The following is a 25,379-nucleotide window of genomic DNA, read 5'->3' on the forward strand; positions in this document are numbered from 1 at the left end:
CTGGCCTGTCTCCTGGTAGCACCTCCATGCTCTGGACACTACACTGACAGACACAGCAAACCTTCTTGCCACAGCTCGCATTGATGTGCCATCCTGGATGAGCTGCACTACCTGAGCCACTTGTGTGGGTTGCAGACTCCGCCTCATGCTGCCACTAGAGTGACAGCACCGCCATTCAAAGGTCACCCAAACATCAGCCAGAAAGCATAGGGACTGCGAAGTGGTCTGTGGTCACCACCTCCAGAACCACTCCCTTATTGGGGGTGTCTTGTTACTTGCCTATGATTTCCACCTGTTGCCTACTCCATTTGTGCAACAGCATGTGAACTTGATTGTCAATCGGTGTGGCTTCCTAGGTGGACAGTTTGATTTCACAGAAGTGTGATTGACTTGGACTGACATTGTGTTGTTTAAGTGTTCCCTTTATTGTTTTGAGCAGCGTAGTTTTCCTTTGCAGGGAAACATTTTTCCCTTCAAAAATGGCACCTGCAATCTGAAGTGGTACAGTCAATTCTATCACTTCAGGTCTCTACCTCTTCATTTGCTCCTCGTTCTGCTGCATGTGACGATGGTGCCTGATAATGTAATAGATTAATACCTAAAAATAGAAAATAATTAGCTGTAATATTCATGGAGAACAATGTTACCCACTGTACTGCTTAGTGAAGACTTCTGAGTAACCTGAAAGCTTGCATACTCTTGAATCAACAGAAGCTAGTTCAATAAAGATCGCTTTTCCATTTTGACTGGTTTCATTCTCTGAGATGAACACAACAGCTCATCTGTACACTAAACCTTATAATTCATACAAGGCCAGAACTATTCTGGGGAAGACCACAGTTTCCACAAATAAATTAATTATCCCTTGGCTAAGTAATGACAGTGTTATTCCAAGCTGACAGATACAATAAAATTGTTCTTCTCTTACAGTTCTTGAAATGTTACTTCAGAATAGAGGGAAACAAGTCAGGAGAAAAAAAATGTTTGACTTGCTAGATGGATGGATGGCTACAATGCAAGTGGAATGTCAGGCATTTGCTAAACAGAATGCACAGAAAAAAAAACAATTCAAGAGTGCAGCATGTTCTGTTGAACACAAAGATTTAAGAGGTTTAAATATATATGGAATCACAGGCGTTTCAGCTGCTCTGCACATTGAATCATAAAATCAACACAGAAAAGGACACAGACAGGAGACAGACACACCTTTGAGACCCATGTCTCAAGCACAGCCAATCTGAAAAAGGAAGTCCATTCACATCACCTGCATTCCAGGATTTCAGAGCAGCACTATCAGCATCTCGTCTTTGAATTGACTAATATCATGACCCACTTTGTTGGTTCTATTGTTGTCCAGGAGCAGCGTCGCCTCCACTGGTCTTGTAACGACTAAGTCATTCCCAAGGATTCCTCCACCACCCTGCTTATGGCCCACCAAACCCACAACCACAGTCATTTCGGTGACCAAGCAGCCTGCCTCCAAGAAGCCTGCCACCAACTCCACTGTGGGCCCAATCCTATCCAACTTTCCAAGGGCAGTGCAGTTGCAATGCAGCACTAAGAACATATATTCCCTTTCCTTGAGGTCTCTGTGACTGCCTCCCCACCACAGGATGCTGTGCACACCCCACTGGTAGGGCTGCATCACTACTAGAAAGTTGGATAGGACTGGATCCTGAGACTGCTGACATCAAAATTGCAACCACAGAATAAGTCACAGGTGGATCCTGCGAGGCTGCAACCACTTCTAAGACTTCTGGTATAGGCAACAAGAGCATCCTGGGTTGGCAATATAAGCCCACAAGGCACATGTCCACAAGAATTGATATTTTTCAACACAAAAGGTTAATGGCTGTGAAAGGAAGTAGTCACCTCTGTATTTGAGGCTATGTGTGATCTATGCTTTAAAAAAATAAAATTTTATGCCAAGAAAAGTAGAATTCTGTGACCTGCATAAATTCAGTGAATCAAGGTCATTTGCATACTGCAATACTGATATAGCCTTTGGGAAGTACACAAGCATCTTATACACAGCATCCCTTAGCTGCGTGGTAACAGCATTACCTTTCACCAAACACATGCCTAGAAGGTTAGACTGTACTTACAGTTCCAGGCCTTGTGAAGTCTATGCTGTGTACTACACTCTGCCTCATCTGGTTGCTAAATAAGCGAACACAGACACTCTGAAGATCTTCTGGGGTGATCTATGGAGGGAAATAATAATCATAATAATAACAGTATTTATATACCGCTTTTCAACAAAAAGTCACCAAAGCGGTTTACAGAAAAAAATCAAATAAAAAATGGCTCCCTATCCCAAAAAGGCTCACAATCTAAAAATGGAAACAAACCAAGCCAATGGGACTACGGAATACTTTCATTTGACCTCAACCAAGAAGGAGTCCCTTTCAAGGAGGTGCCAAAAACTACAGAATTTTACCCTGTTAAATATGTTTGAGAACAGACCAAAAACACCCACAAAATCAGCAAACTTGGAACTGCTTGACAAACATTGGTTTTAAAAAAATCAGATTAGCTATCCCTTCACTGGGTACAGAGCTTTCCTTAGTCATGTGCTCAGTGATAGCAGGTGATTTTTTTTCATGTGATGGAAGGCTTTACAAATAGATTCTGAGTAGATAAAGGAACTATTGGAATCCTGTTATTACCCATTTGCAAACCACTTTGCAGGTAAGATCAGTCTATTCATTCAAACTTGGACACCAGATGTGCAATGGCTGTGCCAGACATGTTTATTACTTCCATGTGGCTTTCATGGCAAACAGAGCCTTTTCTGTGGTGGTACTAACTTAAGGAATGCCATCCCTAAAGAATCCCACGCAGCCATCTCCTTTATAGTGCCCCCATCTGGCCAAGGTCTGTTTTTTCTAGCAGGCATTCAGCTTAGAAGGATGTGATCTGTGGTGGATAATCGCTCTGCTTCTGCTGCAGAGTTGCCGCTTTGCTCTTTAGCAGAGGTGCCCAAACCCTGGCCCTGGGGCCACTTGTGGCCCTCGAGGACTCCCAATCTGGCCTGCTGGGAGCCCCCAGTCTCCAATGAGCTCTGGCCCTCTGGAGACATGCTGGAGCCCACACTGGCCCGATGCAACTGCTCTCAGCATGAGGGCCAACTGTTTGACCTCTCATGTGAGCTGGGGGATGAGGGCTCCCTCCACTGCTTGTTGTTTCATGTCTGTGATTCAGCAGTGGCAGCAAAGGAAAGGCTGGCCTTGCTTTCTGCAAGGTCTTTTATAGGACATGAGCTATTGCAAGATCTTCATTCATTTATATAAGTTCCATCTCTAATGTATTCATTTATGTACATTTATTCAAATTTGAAATGTAAATTAACTTTTTTCCTCAGCCCGACACAGTGTCAGAGAGATGATGTGGCACTCCTGCCAAAAAGTTTGGACACCCCTGCTCTTTGGTGATACGATTTTGTTTCAGTTTTTCTTGAAAGCTTCTTCAGGTTCTCGCAACAGAGATGTGCAGACATTTTAAAAATAAAGATGTCCAGTATTAGTGACTTATCACACAATCTAACCACAACAATATCCAACTACATTTGATTGTTGCCCCCCCCGCCCCCCGTAAACACACAGATGGGTTGGAAATGGCCATCAGTGATAAGGCCACACAACTGAAACATGTTCTATGAACGTGAGAACTTTTCATTCCAATATGTATTTGGGGCAAGGGGCTCAGTTCAACAGGTGAGCTTTGCTTTACAATAATTGACCAAATAATCGTATCTAGACCCAGGAAGAATTTTGATCCTGATTAGATTGGCTTAGTAACCATAACATTGTGGATAGGGAGTTCTGACATCATGTGGTTTGATTCATATGATTACCTGAATTGTTTACTCTGGTGTGTTGTATATATTTTTAGTCCATGCCGTCAGCAGCACTTTATGAGCCAGGTTCTGGCCTTTGTTTGTGAGAGCTGACGCATGGGGCATTTTTGCCTTTTAATGGGGAGAGCTGTGTTTTCCCAGCCTCAGAATTCCATAATTCTGTAACGTTCAAAATCATAACATGGAATCTTATGTGACCATCTCTCATTTCCAAACTTCCACTCAATTCAGTGACAGAAACAACAACTCTCAACTAAACAGTGCCATCACCTGGTAGCACCTAGAAAAAAAAACAACAGCTCAACCAAGAGAGATTCCAGTGGAATTTGCCTCAAACTACAAAAGAAATAAATGATTCATGATTCAATTCCCAGTTCAGTTTTTCCTTTAAAGCAGGAGTTGCTGCAAATTTTACTGGGATGGGTGTTTCCACAGTGCCATTTCATCCAATTTAAATCTTCCGCTATCCCCACACCTGAAACTGTTACTAGCCTCAGGATGGAAAAAAAATTTAGGTATCTAAATGCAAGAATAAAGGTTTAATCCTAATAGAGCCTTACAGCTGTGGCAAAGTGTGACATGCCATTCAACACAGCCTGGCCACTGCCACAAGCAGAGAGTGGCCAGGTTTGCATGCCAGCAGTCCATCCACATCCCCAGTGCCGGTAAGTCAGCACAGAGGGCTGTGAGGGAGAGGAATGGGGCAGAGATAGGGGTGGGGAGGAGGGTGGATTAAGTCTAGGAAGGGGGTAGTACCAATATCCTATTCCCCTTCCCAACCTTGTCCATGTCCACTCAGATCTGTGCAAGCTATATATCTGGCACTACTCACAGATGTTTCAGAGGCAAAATAAAAATATCAAGAGACGTAATCATGGATCTCCAGTGCAGCTTATCCCTTTAAGTGAAATCAACCATTATCTCGTGTTGACAAAGTTATGTTTCTTGAGAAAATACAGCTGTAGGGGGGCACCTGCAAAGCAGAAAGCACTGAAGGAAGATAGAGGGCCTTATCCCCTCCTATGCCCTCCAGTGCTTCACTCTCCTTGCTGAATTGTCTCTACTAGCAGCTGTTCCACTTGCAGCATGGTGAGACAGCAGAGCTCTCCATTGGCTCAACTCTTCTGAAACCTATTTGGCTCCTCCTCTTCCACAACTGTCTCTCTTAATGACCACTGCAGCTGGTCATTAAATGCTTGTGTCACTTTATTAAAAACGAATGCCTGAATTTGATTGTTTCCTTTTCCTTCCCCATCACTTTTTCCTTTTCATACCATGCCTCTGAGACTGTAAGCTTGTAGGGAAGGACTATTATTTTGTCTTTTTTCTTAATCTTTTCACAGCACCTAAAACGTTTTAGACACTTCAACTATAAATGCCCCCTCCCAACCACGCGAACTTCTGACTTGGGAGACAAGCCAAGAAGAAACTACTGTGATAATTCAGGGGTGTTGAACCCATTTGACACAGCGGACAAAATGTATTCATGCCTGCTGTGGACCGGAAGTGATTTCATTAAGCAGGAAGTGATGTCATTAATCAGGTCATGACCAAAAATAAGCACTTTTTCCTCATTTAGCAACTCAGCGCCAAATCCTATCCAACTTTCCAGCACTGGTGCAACCATGTCATTGGGGCATGCACTGCATCCTGTAGTTGGAGAGAAATCACAAAGTCCGCCTCCAGGTAAGGGAATGTTTGTTCATTTCCTTGGGGCTGCATTGTGGCTGCACCAGCACTGGACTTGGATAGGATTAGGCCCCCATTAGCTGCAAATGACAAGAAAATATGCAAATCTTGATCATATTTTCAAGATATGGGAGAGTCCAATTGTCATGTGCACTGCCCTTTCAGCAGTTGATGGTGGTGCTGCTAGAGCTCAAGGGCAGGAAAAAGAGCTTCCACATCTAGCCTTTGAGCCTTATGTTTAACACCCCTGGATTGGTAGCTGATTAAACACACACACCATGTTTGCTGATTCTCTCCTGAAAGTACTTCACCACTTCCTGCATTACAATTTAAATAAATAACTAACATTGATAGGAAAACTCCTCTTTCCCTTGAAGCATTTCACTCCTGGCTTAGAGAAAGTGCAAAAGTCAGAAACCAGAAGACTTTCAATATCTGACATTTGCACATATTAACCTTAACTAATACTTAAGCCTCTTGACACTTAAGTACATCTCCAGCTGACTGAGAATGGAATATGCCTGCAAGCAGGTTTTCCAAGGCTGGCTGGTTGGCAACCTTCAGTCTCGAAAGACTATGGTCTAAGTCTACAGCACCTGGCATTCCCAGGTGGTCTCCCATCCAAGTACTAACCAGGCCTGACCCTGCTTAGCTTCCAAGATCAGACAAGATCAGGCATGTGCAGGGTAACAGTTGCTATAGGTTTTCCCAGGATTTTATTGGCATCCTACTTTATTTATAAGACCTCTGCAATAATATAAACGTGGATGGCTGCATTTTTGTTTGAATCATGTCATTTGCAATTTTCTCTGTTGCCAAGATGGGATGTTCTTTAGTTCTGCCTTACCATTTTGCCATTGACTGTAGCCTCTAGGGAATCTACCAGTTCAGCTGTAACCCCAATGAGGTTGTGATAATCTGCCTGGATTTTGTTAAACCGTTTCAGGTAGGTCATGGTCTTACGTTCAGACTCTACTAGCTGCTGATGGAGCTGTTGCAACATTTCTATGGGAGGAAAGGAAAAATAATGAGCCTTTTTCATTAAAATTGCTCTGATATCGCTCTGTATTCTCCACTGCTGTACCCTCCTATTAATACTATCCTGATCTTTTACAATATAGGTTTAAAAACTCAATACATTTCTACATTTAAAAAAGAGGAAGAGTCATGCTGTTGGCATCCACTTGGGCTGGTGATCAAATCAGGTGAACAAAAAGGCACAAGAAAGGCATTTACTCAACTTTGTAGCTCCCAGTATAACTGTCAGGCAGGATCATCACCATCTTAAGACAAAGGCCAGAAGAGGCAGAAGGTACTTTGTCACCTTTAGATTACATCACTACACTGAACGAAGAGTGAATGGGGAATGTCTGCCTCTAAAACAGAACTTGACAATTTAATGGTCTTGCAAGAACATTCAGTCTCAAAGTTCAGTAAGCATTGCTCAGAATGGTTAAGATGCCACAAGTAAATGGAACTATGTACTGGGAACATTCAAACAAAAATTTGCAAGGATCAGCGTTGCCATAGAGCACTAAAACAAAACTGGGGCTTCAACTGGGACATCACTTTCTAGAGCACTTTTTCTCAACCAGTGGCACAGGCACCATCAGTCATACTTGAGGTGGTGTCTGGTGGTACTCGTGGGACCCCTGGACACCTGCTGCCTGACAGCAAGACAGGAACACGATGTAACAAACAGCAGTAGGAGGCTCCAGAGCATGTTTTTCCGTGCTCAAAAAAGTCCTCACGTCCACCCTGAGCCTCTAACTGGTGCTTGCTGCATTGCATCTGACCTCCCAACCCAGAAGTAATTGGTGATGATATCGTCGCTAGTTACTTCCACTGGTATTTCAAATAGGTGGACTGTGTGAAGTGGTACGGCAGAGGACAAAGGTTGGGAAACACTGTTCCAGAGTTCCTACAAAGGACACTTCAAACCTCCAGTATGATATAGTTGGGAGCCATGTTGTATATCTCTAAGAATAACCATCCCACCACCAAAAGGCAACCTGAATTTAGCTTTTCCTACAGGTGCATTTCTAGTTACTTAAGTTCCAAGCTTATCCCTAGGCTCAAACTCAGGGAAAATCAATTCTGTCAGTTTGCAGCCAGCTGTGTATGTGGGCAGGGATGGCCCAACACGATCTGCCACCCACCGCTGCCACCACACACACACACACAGTACCCAAAAAACTGTATGGAAGACAGCAATCCCTACCATCTCACCTTGCTCCTTCCTTTTCAACAAAATGGGAGGTGCAAGATATGATGAAAGCAACCAGTGTGTCCTGCATTTCCTGTTTCATTTAAAGGGACCACCCAAGGGAGTGAGTGGACACGTAAGAGGATTGCTGCCTTTCACGCATTTTTTTCTATACAGGAGGCAACAGCAGCAATTCGCCTCCCTACCCTCTTACCCTGCTCCTGTACTTCCCCGATTTGTTTAAAGGGACTGCACAAGGAAGGAGCAAGGATCAGTGTGGTTGAATCTGTGCAGAACTGTAGGGAGGCAGCAGCAGACTCCGGGTGAAAGGCACCCCAAGTGTTTGCTGCTCCCCTGCAACCTGCCTTTCAATACAAGTTATGCCACCTGCTTCATGGATGGAACAGTCATGTATGCATTAGTGAACAGCTGTAACATAATGAATCTACCCCCATACTCTTGGAACATTCCCTAGCTTTAAAAAAAGTTACCATGACCAGTTGGCTAGCTACCTAGAATGTTTAATTGCATGTTGGTACACACAGCATTTTAAATAATTGTTTAAATATGAGGAAAGTCTGCCTGGTGCATGGGAGGAAAGACAAGACTGGAGATCAAATCAACATTCACACAGATGGCAAGTACGCCCGTTATCTGCTGTGCAAAGGAGGACAGAGGGAAGAAGCGGGTTTGAGGAGAAATGTGAACAGAAAGGTGGCTTCATAGAGCTGTTCTGGGACAGGGCTACAGCACAGGGAGCAGCACAGGAGAAGGGCACAGATGGTGGCAGAATTAGAAGAGCAAAGGCTTGGGGCAGGAAAAAGACCCATAAAGTTCCAAATCTCTTGAAGAAACTCCAAGGAAAACCTAAAAGGAGTTTTCCACCCCTGCTCTTTTCATCAGCTGCAGTAAACCAGAAAAATCAAGCATTTCCAAGGACATTTCAGTCTATTTTTCTTCTCAAAAGCAATTCATTTTGATTTTGTTCCAACAGTGAAATGAGCAGTGCAACCACAGCCACCAAATGCCTACCAAGTATTTTGTCCTACACAGCTGAGCAACACAATTTTTCCAGGCTTCCCAAAACTTGGCAAAGATCAGGAAAACCTACTGTTTTCCAACCAGACTTCTTTTGTATTTCAAGTCTTTTTATAACTACTAATTTAAAAGGGACAAATTTGTTCTCAGCTGTCTCTGAAAGCAGAACTAGATAGAGAAAAGATTCCAATTGGACATCAGGAAAAAATTCCTGACTGTCAGGGCAGTTTGGCAGTGGAACAGACTACCAAGGGAGGTGGTGAATTCTCCCTCACTGGAGATCTTCAAGCAGAGGTTCAACAAGCACCTGCTGGAGATACTCTAGGAGGATTTCCTGCTACAGGCAATTGGCTGGACTACCTGACCTTTTAGGTCCCTTCCAACTCTATGATTTGATTCTATAATAGAACTGATGGTGACATTTTCCATAGAAGGAGTCACAACAGTCGTTAGGAAGCAAAAAACCATGTATGATCATGAGAGAGTGCCTCAAAATTCAGAAGCACTTGCAATCCATCTATAAGCTTGGTCAGCATTACAGAAAGCAGAATTTAAAAAAATATAACTTGCCTACTGCATGTGCTTCTCAAGAACTACTGTGCATGTACTCAGAGGCAGCAAATTGTCAGGTAGGAGGGGTACTTAACCCCTCCTACACCTCCTAATTGCTGCTACTGCCCCAGGTGGATAGTTTTGCAAATCACTGGGGAAAACACACTTAAAATGCCATAGGGTGTTTTTGCAGCAGTAAGGAGGGAAAGGATTGGATGCACCCCTCCCTTTCCTCTAAGCAGCCAACCTACACATAACCCTGAATTCTAAGCAAAAGCTTCAGAAGACCAGAAAAATAAAAATAGTGACTAAGGACATTTCAGTCAGTGTTTTCCTCCATCAGAAAAGTATTTCATTTTCATTTTTTTCCAAGAACAAATGAACCCTACAACTACAGTCACCAAACGTCTATTAGTATTCTGTCCTACACAGCTAAGTAAACAAATTTTTCTAGCACAAACCTATGCACGTTTACGCAGGAGAAGTGGCATACCTGAGGGGGTAAGGGGTGCAAATGCCTCGGGCGCCAGGTGGGGGTTAGCACCACACTGTCATCCACTTCCCCCAGCAGCACTCCCCACCCCACAGCACTTAAAAGACTTAAGCCTTAGATGTGAAAATGAACATGCTTTAAAAAAATGGTCTCTGAAACAAATCTCTTCAGTTCATGAGGCTAACTACATCACAGACAAATTAAAACAAGAGGATAAAATACATAGCTAAAAGGTCTACTTCTTTACCTGGGCTGCACTGTGCATTCTCCTTCTGTCACGAGAGAGTAAGAAACTAAGGAAAATAAGTATTCGAGAAAGAGCGTTCAAGAGGCAACAACAAAGGGATGGGTGCATTGTTAAAAATCCAACTAAGGGTGCAATCCAGTGCCCTTTTGACCAGCGCAAGTCCCTTGCATTGGCTGAAGAGTGTCGGGAAAGTGCCATAAAGCACTTTTGCGCCACTCTCAGGGGAGACAGGTTAGTGCACATACGTGTGCTAGCCTCTGCGCACTGACACAAGCCCCAAAGCCTGGTAATTTTGCGCTGGCCAAGCTCAGCCAGTGCAGGGATTGGGGGAGGTGTGGAGAGGGCAGGAGGGTGCCATTTCGGAGTGGTGGAGGGCAGGCAGTGGACACTCGGGGCGGGTGGGGAGCAGGAAGCAGGGCCAGAATTCAGCACTTATGCCAGATCCTAGCCCAGTTCCCAGGCGCAATCCTGGGCTGCTTGGATTTGCGCCACCAATTTAGGTGGCGCAGATCTAAATAGCCCCATTGGGGCTGCTGTGGCTCTCCCTGGGGTAAGGGAAAAAGTTTCCCCTTGTCTCAAGTTGAGCCTCAGACAGCCTGAAACTTGTGCTGAATACAGCGCAGGCCTGCTGGTCTGCCTGTTCCAGCGCACGTTAGGGTTGTGCTGCCCATCTTGTTATTGATCATTTTGCAGACAATTTTCTTGAGTTCAGACCTTTTGAGTGGAGAACTGAGGCCTGAGGGAGAAAGTGACTTGCCCGGGACCCAGCAGTAAGATTGCTGCATGTCAATTTCTTCAGACCCTTTCTACTTTGTGTATTGAGCGAAAGGTGTTGCAGCTAAATTGCCTTTGATTTTCACTGCTCAGTGTCTGGGTTCCTAAGGGTCTGTCTTCCTGAAAGACCTGTCTTGCAGTTCTTCTCCAGTGTGGCCCTGGAACAGGAATGTAGCCAAAATGAGGGATGCCCACCCATGCACTATGCCCTGCACTTGCCTGAACGTCCATAATTGTTTAATAAAGTACTAACTTGCATACTAAAAGTTTTCTCAAATGAAACACTAATTAGGAAAAACACACAGTACAGAACATGAGACATATAAAATTATGCATGGGAAGGATAAAGTGGATAGAGAGATGCTCTTTACACTCTCATATAACACCAGAACCAGGCAACATCCACTAAAATTGAGTGTTGGGACGGTTAGGACAGACAAAAGAAAATATTTCTTTACTCAGCGTGTGGTTGGTCTGTGGAACTCCTTGCTGCAGGATGTGGTGACAGCATCTGGCCTAGATGCCTTTAAAGGGGGATTGGACAAGTTTCTGGAGGAAAAATCCATTACGGGTTACAAGCCATGATGTGTGTGTGCAACCTACTGATTTTAGAAATGGGCTGTGTCAGAATGCCAGATGCAAGGGAGGGCACCAGGATGCAGGTCTCCTGTTATTTGGTGTGCTCGCTGGGGCATTTGATGGGCCGCTGTGAGATACAGGAAGCTGGACTAGATGGGCCTATGGCTGATCCAGTAGAGCTCTTCTTATGTTCTTATGAAAGGCACAAACTATAATATTGTGCACAGCTCTGTTGAGAAACCAGATCCTAATTCATGCTTTTATAGATGCAGGAAATAATGACCTAAATAAATGCTGGGTAACCACACAATAGCCTGACACCAAGTCAAAATCATTCACTGATCCACAGAGCACAGCACCATCTGTTCTGAATAGCGGTGGCTCTTCAAGGCCTCAGACAGAGGGCTGTCCCAGATCCCACCCCCTGAGATTACTTAACTTGTTTATTTTCTGAATTTATATAACTCCATTCATTACATTATTTCCAAGGCAGTTAAAGTTAACAAAACAACAAGGACATAAAACATCAAATTTTGGGGGAAGGGGAAAACTCCCAGCCTAAAGACCTAGCACCAAAGTAACATCAAAGGAGCCCCCAGTGAAGGCTCCCTTGGGACAGATTTCCAGAGATGAGATACCAAGGCCAAGGAGAACCTTTCCCCAGTTGCCACCTGGCCCACCTCAGATGGGAGAGACACCCACCCAGAGAAGGACTTCCAAAGATGACTGTAAAGCAAGGGCACATTGAAGTGGGAGCAGAAAGAAGGGAACTTCCCATTCCATCTCAGTCTTGCACCTAGTTTATAGCCCACCCACTGCCTCTCCTGCACAGACTGGGACAGGGAATGCACAACTTACAGCATAAAAGCTTCGGCAGAAGGAGAGGGTTTAATATTTCCCTTGCTGTTGGCTTTCTCCTACAGCCCCCCTCCCCCTCCACAATGTTTCCCCAGTCTGGCTTCCAGAACAAATATGGGTCTATAAGATAGGCGAGGGAGAAAGTAGCTGCTGGCGAGGAGGAGGAGGAGGGAAATCAGAAGGCAGAAGAAGGGTTAAATGTCTGCAATCTAAAGCAGTAGTGCTTATTCTTCTACCTTAGTTCTACCTCATTCTGCTGCATGTCAAGACAAGGGCTTACTTTAAAGACAGCATGCACAGGATTTGATTTGTTTAAATTGGCTGACATTCCTAATACTGTTAATCTTGTTCCTTGGAAGTGGTTAATTAACAGCACTCCCAAGGAAAGTAACACAACTGCGTAACTCAAAGAGCTGAACAGAAGCCTGGACCAGGAGAAAGATGTGTCCCATAAAGAAGTCACTACAATTTAACTATCTTCACGGCATTTTGCAAAGGATACAAAGAGCGTCAGAAGTCTTGGGGAATTACTGGCTTTTAGAGTTGCAGACAGGAGCTCTTCCAACCTTATCTTTAGATCGGATTCCCAAGACTCCTAGAAAAGAAATACACAAAAGTCAAGAGTTATTTATTAAATCTGTACAAGTTGTTTTCTATGCTACATAGAAAACAGTTTACAGTTTTCTATCACCCAACAAGCAGTGTGGAGTTCCATGTGAATTTTTAATATATTTTATCAATAGTCCAGCATCCAATTATAAAGCACTCCCAATAGTGGGCATCAAAATGGTCCTGCTGGGAGGGGCAAGAGGAACCACCCACATTCATCACTAAGGGCTGCCCCAGCCCCACAACTGCACAGCATGCTCCTTCTCACCCTGTGTGGTGCTCTCAAAAGGCAGCGTGAAAAAAAACCTGGCAGGATGATCATAGTCCAAAATACTGTACTTTGCTTCACAGCTAGGCTGGCAGGGACATTCTCACCCAGCACTTGGTCCCCCTTAAATATCCATTTAATGGCACCGGTGAAGGCAGGCCTGCAGCTTTTTCAGGCCTTCTCAGTGGCAACAATAGATGCCACTACCAGACAGCCCTCACTACAGTTTGGCAGGGAGAACATTCAGCTCAAGGTTTCCCAGCAACCACACAAGCCGCGGACCTTCTGGTTGATGGGTCTCCCGGCAGCCTCCTACTAGTCCAGCATATTTGACCATCTGGCACCACCTAGGTCCCAAAGGTGCCAGATTATGAGAAGTCTACGGTATTAAAATATTAAAATGTCAAAGTTAGCAAAATAATTTTTAAAAAGCAGGAGACATTTTCAGTGAAAATACAAAAACTGAAAAGACTATTTGTCTTTTCAGTTTTTTGTATTTTCACTGAAAATGTCTCCTGCTTTTTATTTGGGAAAATGTCTCCTACTTATTTGGGATACAACATATTACAAGATCCTAACCAAATAATTCTTTCCAGCACTCCCTGAAAAGCTCTGCAGTCCCACTAGCCTCTGGCTATGAAAAGTCAGCCAGCCTACCTCTCTGGGTGCTCTCCTCCTATCTCCTGCAGCTTTACCTGGGCATCCTTTCTCTCTTCCCAGTCCACCCCCTCTCCTCTTCCTGGGTGGACTGTACCCTTTTCAACTCTTTCTTCCTTGCCTCCCCTTTCTCTAGCCAGATTTCTCTGCCTCCTTCACTTCCTCTCTGTACATGGCCTTTTCTCTCCATGCTGCTCAATCTTCTCTCTACTTTCTGTGCTCTACCATCTTTCTATTTGCCCTCTTCAAACCCCCCTTCCCCAGCCTTCCCGTCCCTCCCCAGCTCTCTGCCCTCCATCCTCCCTTATAGCTGGCCCCTTATAGCTGGCCTTGTCCCAATTGACTTCTGTCAGCTGTACTTTCCACCACAGCCTTGAGTCAGTGTTACTGCACTTCATCACCTCCACAGTGTCATGGCAGATGTGAGTCCCATAGGTAACAGGGAGGAAATGAGAAAGCAACATTGGGCAGTGATTAATTCTATGCTGACTATCACTTGTACCTTCCTAGCCAAAGGCTGGAGATCTCCCTATCTGCCATCTATGGTCACAAAGAAATGGAAAGTCTGGAAGAAAGCCAGGCCCCTCTATTGGCCTTACTGAGACCAACTGTCACCTGGCTCCTCCTTCACAGAGCTCTGACCACTGGGTGCCCTTCAGGGAGAAAGGCGGAGTATAAATCAAATAAATAAATAAATAAATAGTACAGAGAAATGACAGAAAGCTGTTCTCTTTTCACTGGCTTGGCTGAGACAGCCCCCTGGCTCCCCTCTTCAGAGAGCTTTGTCCATCCGCAGCAAAGGGCGAGGACAGAGAGATGGGCCTCCTCCATTGGCCTGAGGAAAGCAACTATTATTTGGTTCCTCCCTTCCTAGAAATGTACCTATCTGCAGTCATTTCTCCGGGCTGCTGAAGAGGAAGAAATCAGACAGTGATTTTAAAATTGTAAACCAACCTGGGGGCTTTTATGTTGGAAGCCAGAATAACTATAACTTAATACAATGTTTTTAATTACCTTGGAAAGATTAAGTACAGGGTACAGAGGCAGTTTTTGTAGTTTACTATGTGCCTCCAAAACCATTACTAAACATGCTGCGAACACCTTGCTTGGGCAATCTCTGCTTTTTGGGGTGGTAGGGCACGTGCACATGTACATCCTATTCCTTTGTTCTTTACGGATGCAAATTGTGGCAATGCTTTTTCTTATGAACTCGCAAGTTTAATTTTCCCTTTGTTCTCTTTCTATTTTTTGCAACTGTGAGAAATCTGTATTGCTTGTCTTACACCTTGCATTTTTTTTCATCTTTAACTGTAAATATGATTTTTAATTAATGAAGGACAATAATACCATTTTACCAAAAGTAAATTACCAATTAAATATTGTTGTGCATCCCTCAGTCCTGAAAGTGACTATCCCTCATTCCTGAGCAAATCAATTCCATACCTGGAAAAGTTCTTTGAAGGATGGATGGATCATAGGGTTGGGAACAAAAGGCAAAGCATAAAACGGAAGAAATTCAGTGGTCTGGCTCAGAGCAGCCCCCTTGGTCTCTAGGTAGGTTTTAAAACGTGAAATTCTTTCATCCAAAGCTGCTTTGTTCTAAGAACAACAAAATAGCAAAGATCAGCAATTTGGACAATGGCATTACAGTTCAGACAGAAAGCAGTTGGTTGCTACAGATACTCGTTTTCTATTTTCCTTATTGCAGAAGGGATTCCCCATCTCATTCTGCAGTCCCCGGGGAACAGAAAGTTGGGATAAAGCTCTTCCTGGAAAGCTGGGGAAAGACAAACTCCCTGCAGCTACTCATTCTCTGGCTGGTTGGTCTAGGACTCTAGGCAGACTGCATCTTTGCTGTGGAGTTCCTCCTGGAAGGCAAGAAGCAGTGGCCCAGTGCTGCTGCTGTTGGTTTTCACCTGCTTTTCTTTTTAAAGACCTGTTTAGAATTCCTTCTGTTTCATTTATTGTTGTTTTATTACTTTCCATATTGTAAGCCACCTTCAGTACACCATTCTCCTTATTCTTATTGGAAGCCACCTGCAGTACAAGTAGAAAGATGGGAGAGGAATCAGTTGACAGTTCAATTCTATGCACATTAACTCAGAAGTAAGTTCCACTGTGTTCACTGGGGCTTGCTCCCAGGAAGCAGAGGCCAGGGCTCCTTTCTCCATACTTTTGTAGTCACAAGACAACAGTATTCCCCCCCCCCCAGAAGAAAAGGAAAAAACAAGGAATTTCACTGAAGAGATGGAGCTTTCAAGCATCTTCAAGCATCAGCAGAACAAGAAGGGGAGGAAAGCAGGAATAAAAGAAGAGTGACAGCACTGAGAAGACAAATTGCTAAAATAAAACACAAATATTTTCCACCTCACTCTGCTGACATGTACACTAAACTGTTATGTGCTGAAAGCATTCAACTTTAGCATAGTGGATAAGTGGCCATGAACCAAATAACGAGGGTGGGAGGGAGATGGGGGCCAGGGCAAGTTTCTGCCATATCCTATCCTTTGTATCAGGCTGCAAAGCCCAACATGGAAGCTCTCAAGTCTGTGTCAGCAAAACAGCTGGTGCAGACTTGAGAAGCCCCACTGCAGGGCCTGGGGCTTTCCTCAGGGGAAGGGAACAAAAGTCCCCTTCTCCAGATGAGACCTCTGGCGGCCTCACCAGTGCCACTGGATACAGCAGTAGCCATTTCGGCACCGTTGCACCCAGCAGCGCTGCTGAGGATAGGATTGGGCTGTCACGCTCTCATCCGCAATTGGGGGATAATAGTACTGATCTACCTTACAGGGTTACTGGAAAGATCACCGAGATGAACACGTAAAAGCACTATATAAGTGCTAAGCACTATGAAGGTTGCAACCCCATGCATAGTTACCTGGGAGCAAGCCCCAATAAACACAGTGGAATTTACTTCTGAGTAAACATGCATTGAATTGGGCTGTCAATTGATTCTGCTCCCATCTTTCTACATGTATTGCACATATACAGTATACAGAATAAGAAGAATGCTATATTGAAGGTGACTTACAAAAGAAAAGTAACAAAACAATAAATGAAACCAAAGAAATTCTAATCAGATCTTTAAAAGGAAAAACAGACGAAAACAAACAGCAGCAGCATCAACTCCTGATTATTAACACGATTCTGAGATCATCAATCAGGGTAAAATGTTGTCTTCACTGCCCATCAGTCAACATGGTGCCAGGAATACTTCTATGAGGCAGTTCCAGATCTTTAGTGTGTTGGAGTTTGGAGCAACTCCATCTGCTGTCCAGAGGTGGCAGGATACTGTCCTGAAAGGGTTAAGCCATGGCCCAGTGACCCTACTCTTTACCTGTCCCCTTTGTGACCTTTTTGGGGGTATGGCCCAGACCCTATAACCTTCCCTTCTTCTCCGAGCACACCCTCTCTTTCTCTCTGACCACTGACCTGTTGAGATGGCACAAAGCAGGGCTCTGCTGGCTACCCCATCTTGAGCACATGGAATGCAGGGCGAGGCAGCTTTAGGGCCTTGCTATCTTTAAGTTAGCTGAACCTCTGATCATAATCAGATGCTGTAAATATGCTTCTTATGGAACCGTGAGTAAATGACTTTATTTGCAACTTCAACGAGCCATTGTCATTTGTCTTTTTTGATCAGCAGTCAGCCGGGTGTGGGAGCTTTCCTGGGTTGATACTCAGCAAGAGGGGGGGTCTGCTGCTTAAGCTACTCTGCTTCCCCCCAAAAGAGGAAACCACTATTTTAAAATTCCTCCAACATGGTGACACAACTGAAAAGATCCTCTTCCAAGTACACATCTCCTATCTGTCTGATGGGGCGGGGAGGAAGGCCTCTGAAGTAGAACTGAAGTAGGCCTCAAACTAGCTCATGTGGGAGAAGTGCTTTTTACTTCCATTTCCTGAATCTCACTGCACACAACTACATTTTAAGTCTGTAACATTTTTCTGGTTCCAGAAAACATGCTGCACAGCACTCTTTAAAAAGAAACAAAACTTGGGAGGTTATTGGTTATTTAATTACTCAATCAGGAAGGAGCAAGAACTCATAAAGGACTCGGGAATCAGTCACCCAAATGTGACTTTGCATCTACGTAAAGGGTAGTAGGGGACAACATACTGTGTACTATACTGTCCCCAATCCCTGCTGGATCTAAGCTAAATAGATGTTACTGAAATAGCTGGATATATTTCCCTTAGTTACACTTGCCTCTCCTTCCTCTGCTGTCTCCCCTCTGCCAACAGTTAGCACTGTGACTGTAAATCTAGGTTTGGGTTGTACCACTTCAGGTGGGAATTCACATTACTGAATAATCCTCAATATAGGACACACACACCCCCTGTACATAGAAAATTAGCATGTCAATGAGAAGACTGGCCTATTGTACTTATCCCTGACATCTATTTGTCTATATCAGGGGTGTCCAAACATTTTTATAGAAGAGATACATCATCTCTCTGACACTGGCCAGGAAAAAAATTTACATTTAGAATTTGAATACATTCACATAAATTTACATAAATGAATATATTAGAGATGGAACTTATATGAATGAATGAAGGTCTCATGACAGCTCAAGGCCTATAAATGGCCTTGGGCAAAGCAAGGCTGGCCTTTCCTTCACTGCCACTGCTGCTTCACATATGTGAAACAGCAAGCAGCAGAGGGAGCTCTTGGCCTGCAGCTCACACAAGAGCTCGAACAGTTGGTCTTTGCTCTGAGAGCAGTCACATCAGACCAGCATGGCTTCCTGCAAGTCTCTGGTGGGCCAGAGGCTCACTGGAGACTAGGGGCTCCGCACAGGCCAGATTGGGGGTCCCTGAGGGTCGAAATTGGCCCCCGGGCCAGGGTTTGGGCACCCCTGGTCTATATGGATGGAATTTTTATATAGAGGATCAACCAATCAAGCCCCCCCCCCCTGCAGTCTGAAGTGGGACAAAACAGACATTGATACCAGCTCAGTGAAAACTAGGTTAAAGACATAAGTCCAACCTAAAAACTAGCTGGAAAAGAGACTGATGCCCAAGGCTTATACACAGACATGGGGGCACAACTAATCAACAGCCTCTTCTATGTTTGCCTGGCAAAAGCAATGACTTAAAACTAAGCAAAAAAATAAACAATGAGGACAAATTTAGAGCAAACTAAACATACAGGTTTTCCCACATTATGCTTTAAAAGAAATATAGCAAAATGGATGTGAAGGTAGAATTCCAGCTTTTGGGTGACAGCCTCATTATCTCGGATTGCAGAGGGAACATGCTCCTCCCAGAGTTCAAAGAAGACATCCTGGTCTCCACTGGTAAAGGACGCAAGCAGATCCTGCCAAATACAAGAGTAATTACATATATGACATTTCACTCTACTATTTTAAAGCTAAATATCTCATCTAATTCCAAACAAACCTTTCTAACCTCCAACCCACAGCTCAAGCAGGGCCCAATGACTGACTATCTTCTCTCCCCTGGAAGAGCTTTTCCGTTTTGCAATCCTATACACACTTTTCCATGAGTAAGTCCCATTAAGCTCAATGGGACTTACTTCTCAGTAAATATGCTTAGGATTGCACTGCTGGATAGAGTGGCAAGCCCTAAGAGTATAAAATGTTCCCTGATGGATCAGTCCAGAAGACCAGTCCGAGAGCCAAGGATCCCACTTGGGAGAAGGAGATCCAGCTTAGTCAGTTCTATATTAACTGCAATAAACCCTGGTGAATTTACAGTGCGCTCAAGCTGTTCTTGGGCACATGCCAAACCCTGCAATTTTCCAGAACCCACTTGAAGATCTGTCCCCAGGGAGGAGGATGGGGTGATGACAGACACTTCATATATGTAATTGACATAAGCAGGCTCAAACTGTTTCAGATCTAATGGGATATAAATCAAACACATCAACATTTAAAAATTAGAGGTTTGTTGGTCAAATCTTAAGAAATTATTATCAAACGTTTTGAAGTTGGTGAGGATATTATTTTTGCTTTCAAAGCAAACAAAAAGCCATGCCATGCAAAAGCCTCACTGATATACAGATAACACAGAAGCTCTCAAACTGTACACCGCAACACCCTGAGATGTCACAAGGTATCCCCCCGGCAAGCCTGCATTAAAACTGCGACAGGAGCTAGAAGAAGTGGCAGGAGTCTCAGCCCAGTGGGCTGAGCTCCTGGAGAAATCCTGCCCATCTGCCCTGAGCCTCTTACTGCCACATGTCTCTCCAGTCAGTCTCAAAACTCTCCAGGCTTGGCATCCATGAATGCCGAACCTGGGCCTCAGAGGTCATGTTATGAGACACAGGGAGGTCACAAAACTCTCAGATGCAAGCAGAAGTCGAAGCAAACCAGAAGTAGCTTCCAATTGCATCTGGGCAGCCCTCTGAGGAGGCTGGGAGGCCATGCACAACCTCTGGAGGGTTGGCAGGCCTCTAAGCAAGTTTTTGTGCACCATAACTGGCGATGGTGTCATTGTCCGTTACTCCTGGAAGCCAGGCACTGCATATTCAACTCATGGGGGCGTTAGGGGATGCTGAAGATTGGGAAGTGCTGAGATAAAAAGAGAGGAATAACAACAAAGTCAATAAACTAAGTTGCATAGAAAAGTCACAAAACGTAACAGCCAGCCACATTTTTGTCTACAGTAGAGGTTCCCAAACTCCTACCAGGGAGTAGGGAACCTCATAAGTCCCTGTGGGGGCAGAGCAGGAGCAAGGTGGGAAACCCCAACAGCACCACAGCGATCACAGCACTGCAGGGTCCCAGCAATATTTAAGCGTACCTGTGGGACTGCTGAAGCATCCACAAATGTCCTGGAGGCTCACAGCCCCCTTGCGGCCCCCTCTGCGCGGCTGCACAGAGCTCCAGCTGCCGAACAGAGCTCACTTCTAGTTTGCGTGAGTGAACTCCATTTGGCTATTGGAGCGCTGCGCAGTTACACGAAGGTGGCCACAAGGGGGCTATGAGCCTCCAGGACACTTGTGGGAGCAGCCCCTCCCTCCTGGTAGACTCAAATATTGCTGGGACGTCACAGCACCGCGATCACTGTGGTGCCGTCGGGGACCCTATTACTGGGCCACTCCCCTTAAGGGGACCTACAGTGTGGGAACTACTGGTCTACGAAAAGAAAAAATGTTACCTGGATTATCAGAGCCTTGGAGTCCTTCACAGAATTGCCACCAGTTTTAGGTAATGGTTTCCCTTTAATTTTGCATTCCTTTGAAAAGGTTTTCACCGTTTCTTCAAATTCTGCAAAGTCCAAATACTGCAAATGCAAGAAGGCACTGGTGACTCCAAAATCTTAACTCCCATTGAAGGGTATAGGCAAAGGAAAATTATTAAACCACAAAGCAACAGAACACAAAGCAACAAAGTTCCCTAGCCAACCATCAATGGGGATGACCCATTGATGACCAAGTTTCTGAACAGTTTTTCTTTCACTGCTGGCTTCCCTTCTGTTAGCTAATGAAAGACATGAAGAATTAAGAATGGTCTGTTCACATCGTGGAGCAGCAGGAAAGTTCTTGATCACAGAAGAAAACAATACTATGAGAGAGGAATAACTAGATAAAAATTTTGCAAAACAAGAAAGCTGACCTGAGAGGAGGTAGCAAATTGTGTGGGCACATGAAAAATTAGAAAAATGGAGAAAACCATTTATTTACTATATTTATAGACTACTTTTCAGTCACAAAATCTGTAAGGAACAAATGAAATCAATTCCTATCTAAAAATGTAGTCCTGCTTCTTCTCAAAATAGCAGAAATCTTCCTAGAAATTCATGAATAGGACACAGTCAATACAGAATCAGAAGACCAAGTTGACTCTGGTACCATGGAAGGTACTACGTGGTATGGTTGTAGGTTAGCAATCCTGCTGTGACTAAAGGAAGAACGGATGGCAGAACCTGAGCCGCCAAAGAGAAGCTTAGAAATGGAACAAATACAGGGGGGCCATATCCACAGATCTGCAGATTCACTTATCCATGGACCGGGTGGGCCCCCCTCAGCATCCATACTTGCGTGCAAACCCCCTCTGCAGATTTGCAAGATCTTTGCAAATGTAATGGATTTGTTTTCATGCTGCTGCAATTGTAGCTTTAAGGTTTACAGTTGTGTTATCAAAGTACAGGTATTCTCCCTTATCCACGGAGGTTCCGTTCTGGAACTCCCTGTGGATACCTGAAACTGCGAACATATGGGCAAACACCCTTCAGAGGTGAGGGGAGCTCTGCTCCCCTTGCTTCTGGATGGGCCTCTGAGTTCAGCAGGGGGTCCTGGACAGTAGGGACACGTGTTCGCCCAAATCTGCAGTTTCAGGTATCCACAGGGGGTTCCAGAATGGAACCCCTGCGGATAAGGGGGCACATCTGTACTTTGATAATTCAGCTGTAAGCCTTAAAGCTACAATTACAGCAGCATGAAAACAAATTCATTACAATTGCAAAGATCTTGCAAAGATCAACGGCATAACATATGGAATAGAGTTTCAGCTGAGGCGTCTTCACATGATCTCAGCTTCAGAGCAGCTTTAGTATCAGCCTACACTAACTTGGGCACTTGAAGCTTAGCAGTTTTGGATTGCCAGACAGACGAGTTATCCTTCAACAAAGTTTGGTAAAAGTTAAATGAACAACCTTCCCTCTTCTGAAAGGCACACATACCTCCTTCACCATTCCAAGTAATTCCGCTTCATAGGCAAGGACATCTCCCATCATCAAACATCCCGTGACCCTCAGAGGAGAGAAACCTGCAATTAAAACATAGAGAAGGACTGTGCTCATTTTTTAATGAAAAGGTGGTTACTTATCTACACTTCAAATCTTTTTTTATACCCAAATCACACTACATAAGTCAGTGGTTCTCAAACTGTCATGACCCACCAGGGAACCATTCCTCCTTAAGGGGAACAGGTAAAAAATCAGCAGCAACACAATTGCCATGATCGTGCTGCTGCACGGCAGGAAAGGGATTTTTTAACTTAACTGGGGGTCACTATGGCTCTCCAGAGGGTCTGGCGAGCCTGCGCCTCCAACGTACTATAAAACCAAATACCACTTCTGGTTTTGTGAAAAAAACTGGAAGAGTGCATGTGAGTGAGTGTCCACGTGTGTGCTTTGCTTTTTTCAATACTTCAGAGGGCTGCAGAGAGGACTGCAGGCTCCCTGGACCCTCCAGAGAGCCACAGTGACCCCCAGGTAAGTTTTAAGAAACCCTTTCCTACCTGGCAGCAGCATGATCATGGTGATCATGTTGCTGCCCCTCCTCTCCCACACAAACACTGGTTCTTAAACTCTCCCTGAGAGTCTGAGAACCTCTGACATTAAGTCATCATATTTCAAAATTAGTCATGTTCTCAAGTATGTTGTTTTTGAGAAGTTATCAATAGTATTAATACTGGGTCACAACAATCATTGATATTAACTGATACTTATGTCTTCCTCAACTACTTACACCTGTATCCTGGAGGATAATTGTGGGATAGTGAAAATGGACTTGGCGTTAATTTTTTTCTCCTTCTATTCAATAGTTTATCTTATGTATTTTTTCTTTTCTTTTTTTCCCCCTATAAAATAAAAGATACTGCATTTTAAAAAGAATTAAAGTTTATGCAAACAATCCACAGAGTCCAGCCAACCCCAATCCAGGAAGAGGAAATGTGCGTGCACTCTGCCCTCCCCACTGCACACATAAGCCACCCAGTCGAAATTGCAGGAGACTGATCTGTTTACCATGCTGAGGAGGGGAAAGGCACATGCTAGGGCCTCTCTGTGGTGGCCCCCTGGCTTTGGAACACCTTCCCCCCAGCTCAGCATATCCATCTACCAGTGCAGTGAAGCTTTTTTTTTTTTTTAATTTACCTGTTTCTGACTGATCTCTCACCCTCCCCTTTTGTTGATGGGATGTCTCTTTATAGTGAGCAACTTTTAAATGATTGCAGTAGCATAGCTACAGGGGGTGCAAAGCACCATTTGGAGCCATTCTGGACCACTAACAGCCTGGAGTGGCTCTGAAGAGGAGAGGGGCCACTTGCATGCCATGGTGAGGTGCTGTGTGAAAGCTAGTGCATGCCACATTGAGGAGCTGTGCAATACTTAGTGCACGCCACAGTGAGGTGCCTTGCAAATAGTGTACACTGAGGCAGGGCACCATGCAAAACTTATTCCACACCGCAGTGAAGTGCTGTGCAATACTTAGTCCACACAGTGGTGAGACACCATGCAGCACTTAGTCCTTGTCACAGTGAGGCATCACGCAAAGCTTTGTGCACGCCATGGTGAAGTGCCATGCAAACCTTAGTCCACGCCGCAATGAGGCACCATGCATTAAGTCCACACAATGGTGAGGCACCGTGCAAAACTTAATCTGTGTCACAGTGAGGTGTTGTGCAAAGCTTCGTGCACGCCATGGTGAGGTGTCATACAATACTTGGTCCACACAATAGTGAGGCACCTTGTAAAACAGTCCATGCCATGGTGAGATGCCAGCAAAGCATGCTGCAGTGAGGTGCTGTGCAGAACTTGGTGCATGCCCTGGTGAGGTGCCCTGCAAACTTAGTGCTTTGCACCCCCTCCAGCTACGCTACCACTGCCTTGCTGCAGAGGACCTGAACGTCAACGACAGGAAGGCAGGAGTTCGGCAGGTGAAGCCTCCTGGCCACAGAGAGTCTGTCGTTATGAAGGCCCCACCTGCTGAACTTCAGCCTGCCTGCAGGGGAGAGAAAGGGGGAGGGCGCTCGAGGAAAAGGCGCTGCCCCCGCAAGGGGAGACGACCCCCCCCCGCGCCCTTCCCTCGGCCCAGGCTACCTGCGCGTCCCCGGCCCCGGCCCCTGCCCGTCCACGGCCCAGGCTACCTGCGCGGCGCCCCATCCTCACCTAGCAGCGAACAAGGCCGCGCTCGCTCTCCCGTCGCCTAGCAACAGCGGCCTGCAGCCCACGTGATTCCTCGGGGCCAATGACAAGGAAGAACAGGCACCACTCAGCGAAGACTCCGCAGCCTGGCAACTGGGGATGCTGGACGGGAAGCGAGAGAGTGCGGGCCGCGGGGAATGCCGGGAATTGGAGTCTTCAGTTGAAGCCTGGCCTCTTCTGGGCAAAGCCCACGTTCAGTCCCATCCACCCCCATCTTGCGCGTGGGGCTGAGTCCTGTCCTAGAGGCCTATGCGGGGGGGGGGGTCCTGTTTGGAGGGGGGTGATTGTTTTTTTGCAGTATTTCTTGATTAAAATAGCAAACTGTGCTGTATTTTGTGTTTTTATTCCAAGGCCCCATTTTAATTAAGTGCAATTATAAATTATAACTGCTTTAAAACTGAACTAGGGGGGTGAAACAGCTGGCAGCAGTGGCGTAGCTGGAGGGGGTGCAAAGCACTAAGTTTTGCAGCTGTCACTACCCACTCTGCCAAAGATCTCCAGCAGCTTATGGATCGTTTTAGCAAGGCCTGCCAAGATTTTGGACTGACAATCAGCCTGAAGAAAACACAGGTCATGGTTCAGGATGTGGACTCACCTCCCTGCATTACAATCTCTGCGCATGAACTGGAGGTTGTCCATGACTTTGTGTAC

The 25,379-nt window shown here is 45.0% G+C and overlaps 1 protein-coding gene and 1 pseudogene across 2 annotated transcripts in view; both read right to left on the minus strand.

Annotated features, from left to right (window-relative positions):
* ARMC9 (armadillo repeat containing 9) overlaps positions 1 to 24,744 on the minus strand; it is a 108,346-nt gene extending 83,602 nt beyond the window's left edge. Inside the window, exons 1-9 of one of the 2 annotated variants that reach the window (XM_066621778.1) lie at positions 24,693 to 24,744; positions 22,482 to 22,567; positions 20,958 to 21,083; positions 18,985 to 19,152; positions 15,273 to 15,428; positions 12,798 to 12,890; positions 10,085 to 10,109; positions 6,396 to 6,553; positions 2,106 to 2,204 (exon numbers count right to left, since the gene is read on the minus strand). In XM_066621778.1, coding sequence (XP_066477875.1) covers positions 2,106 to 2,204; positions 6,396 to 6,553; positions 10,085 to 10,109; positions 12,798 to 12,890; positions 15,273 to 15,428; positions 18,985 to 19,152; positions 20,958 to 21,083; positions 22,482 to 22,535 — 879 coding nt within the window. In that variant the 5' untranslated portion in view covers positions 22,536 to 22,567; positions 24,693 to 24,744. Of the gene's footprint in view, positions 1 to 2,105; positions 2,205 to 6,395; positions 6,554 to 10,084; positions 10,110 to 12,797; positions 12,891 to 15,272; positions 15,429 to 18,984; positions 19,153 to 20,957; positions 21,084 to 22,481; positions 22,568 to 23,271; positions 23,374 to 24,692 lie in introns of those variants that run through there. The other variant, XM_066621779.1, reaches the window with a different exon arrangement.
* Positions 6,133 to 6,252, minus strand: LOC136646240 (5S ribosomal RNA; annotated as a pseudogene).
* Positions 24,745 to 25,379: the final 635 nt, after the last annotated feature.

This window comes from Tiliqua scincoides, chromosome 3 (genome assembly GCF_035046505.1).
Source record: "Tiliqua scincoides isolate rTilSci1 chromosome 3, rTilSci1.hap2, whole genome shotgun sequence".
Lineage (NCBI taxonomy): Eukaryota > Metazoa > Chordata > Lepidosauria > Squamata > Scincidae > Tiliqua > Tiliqua scincoides.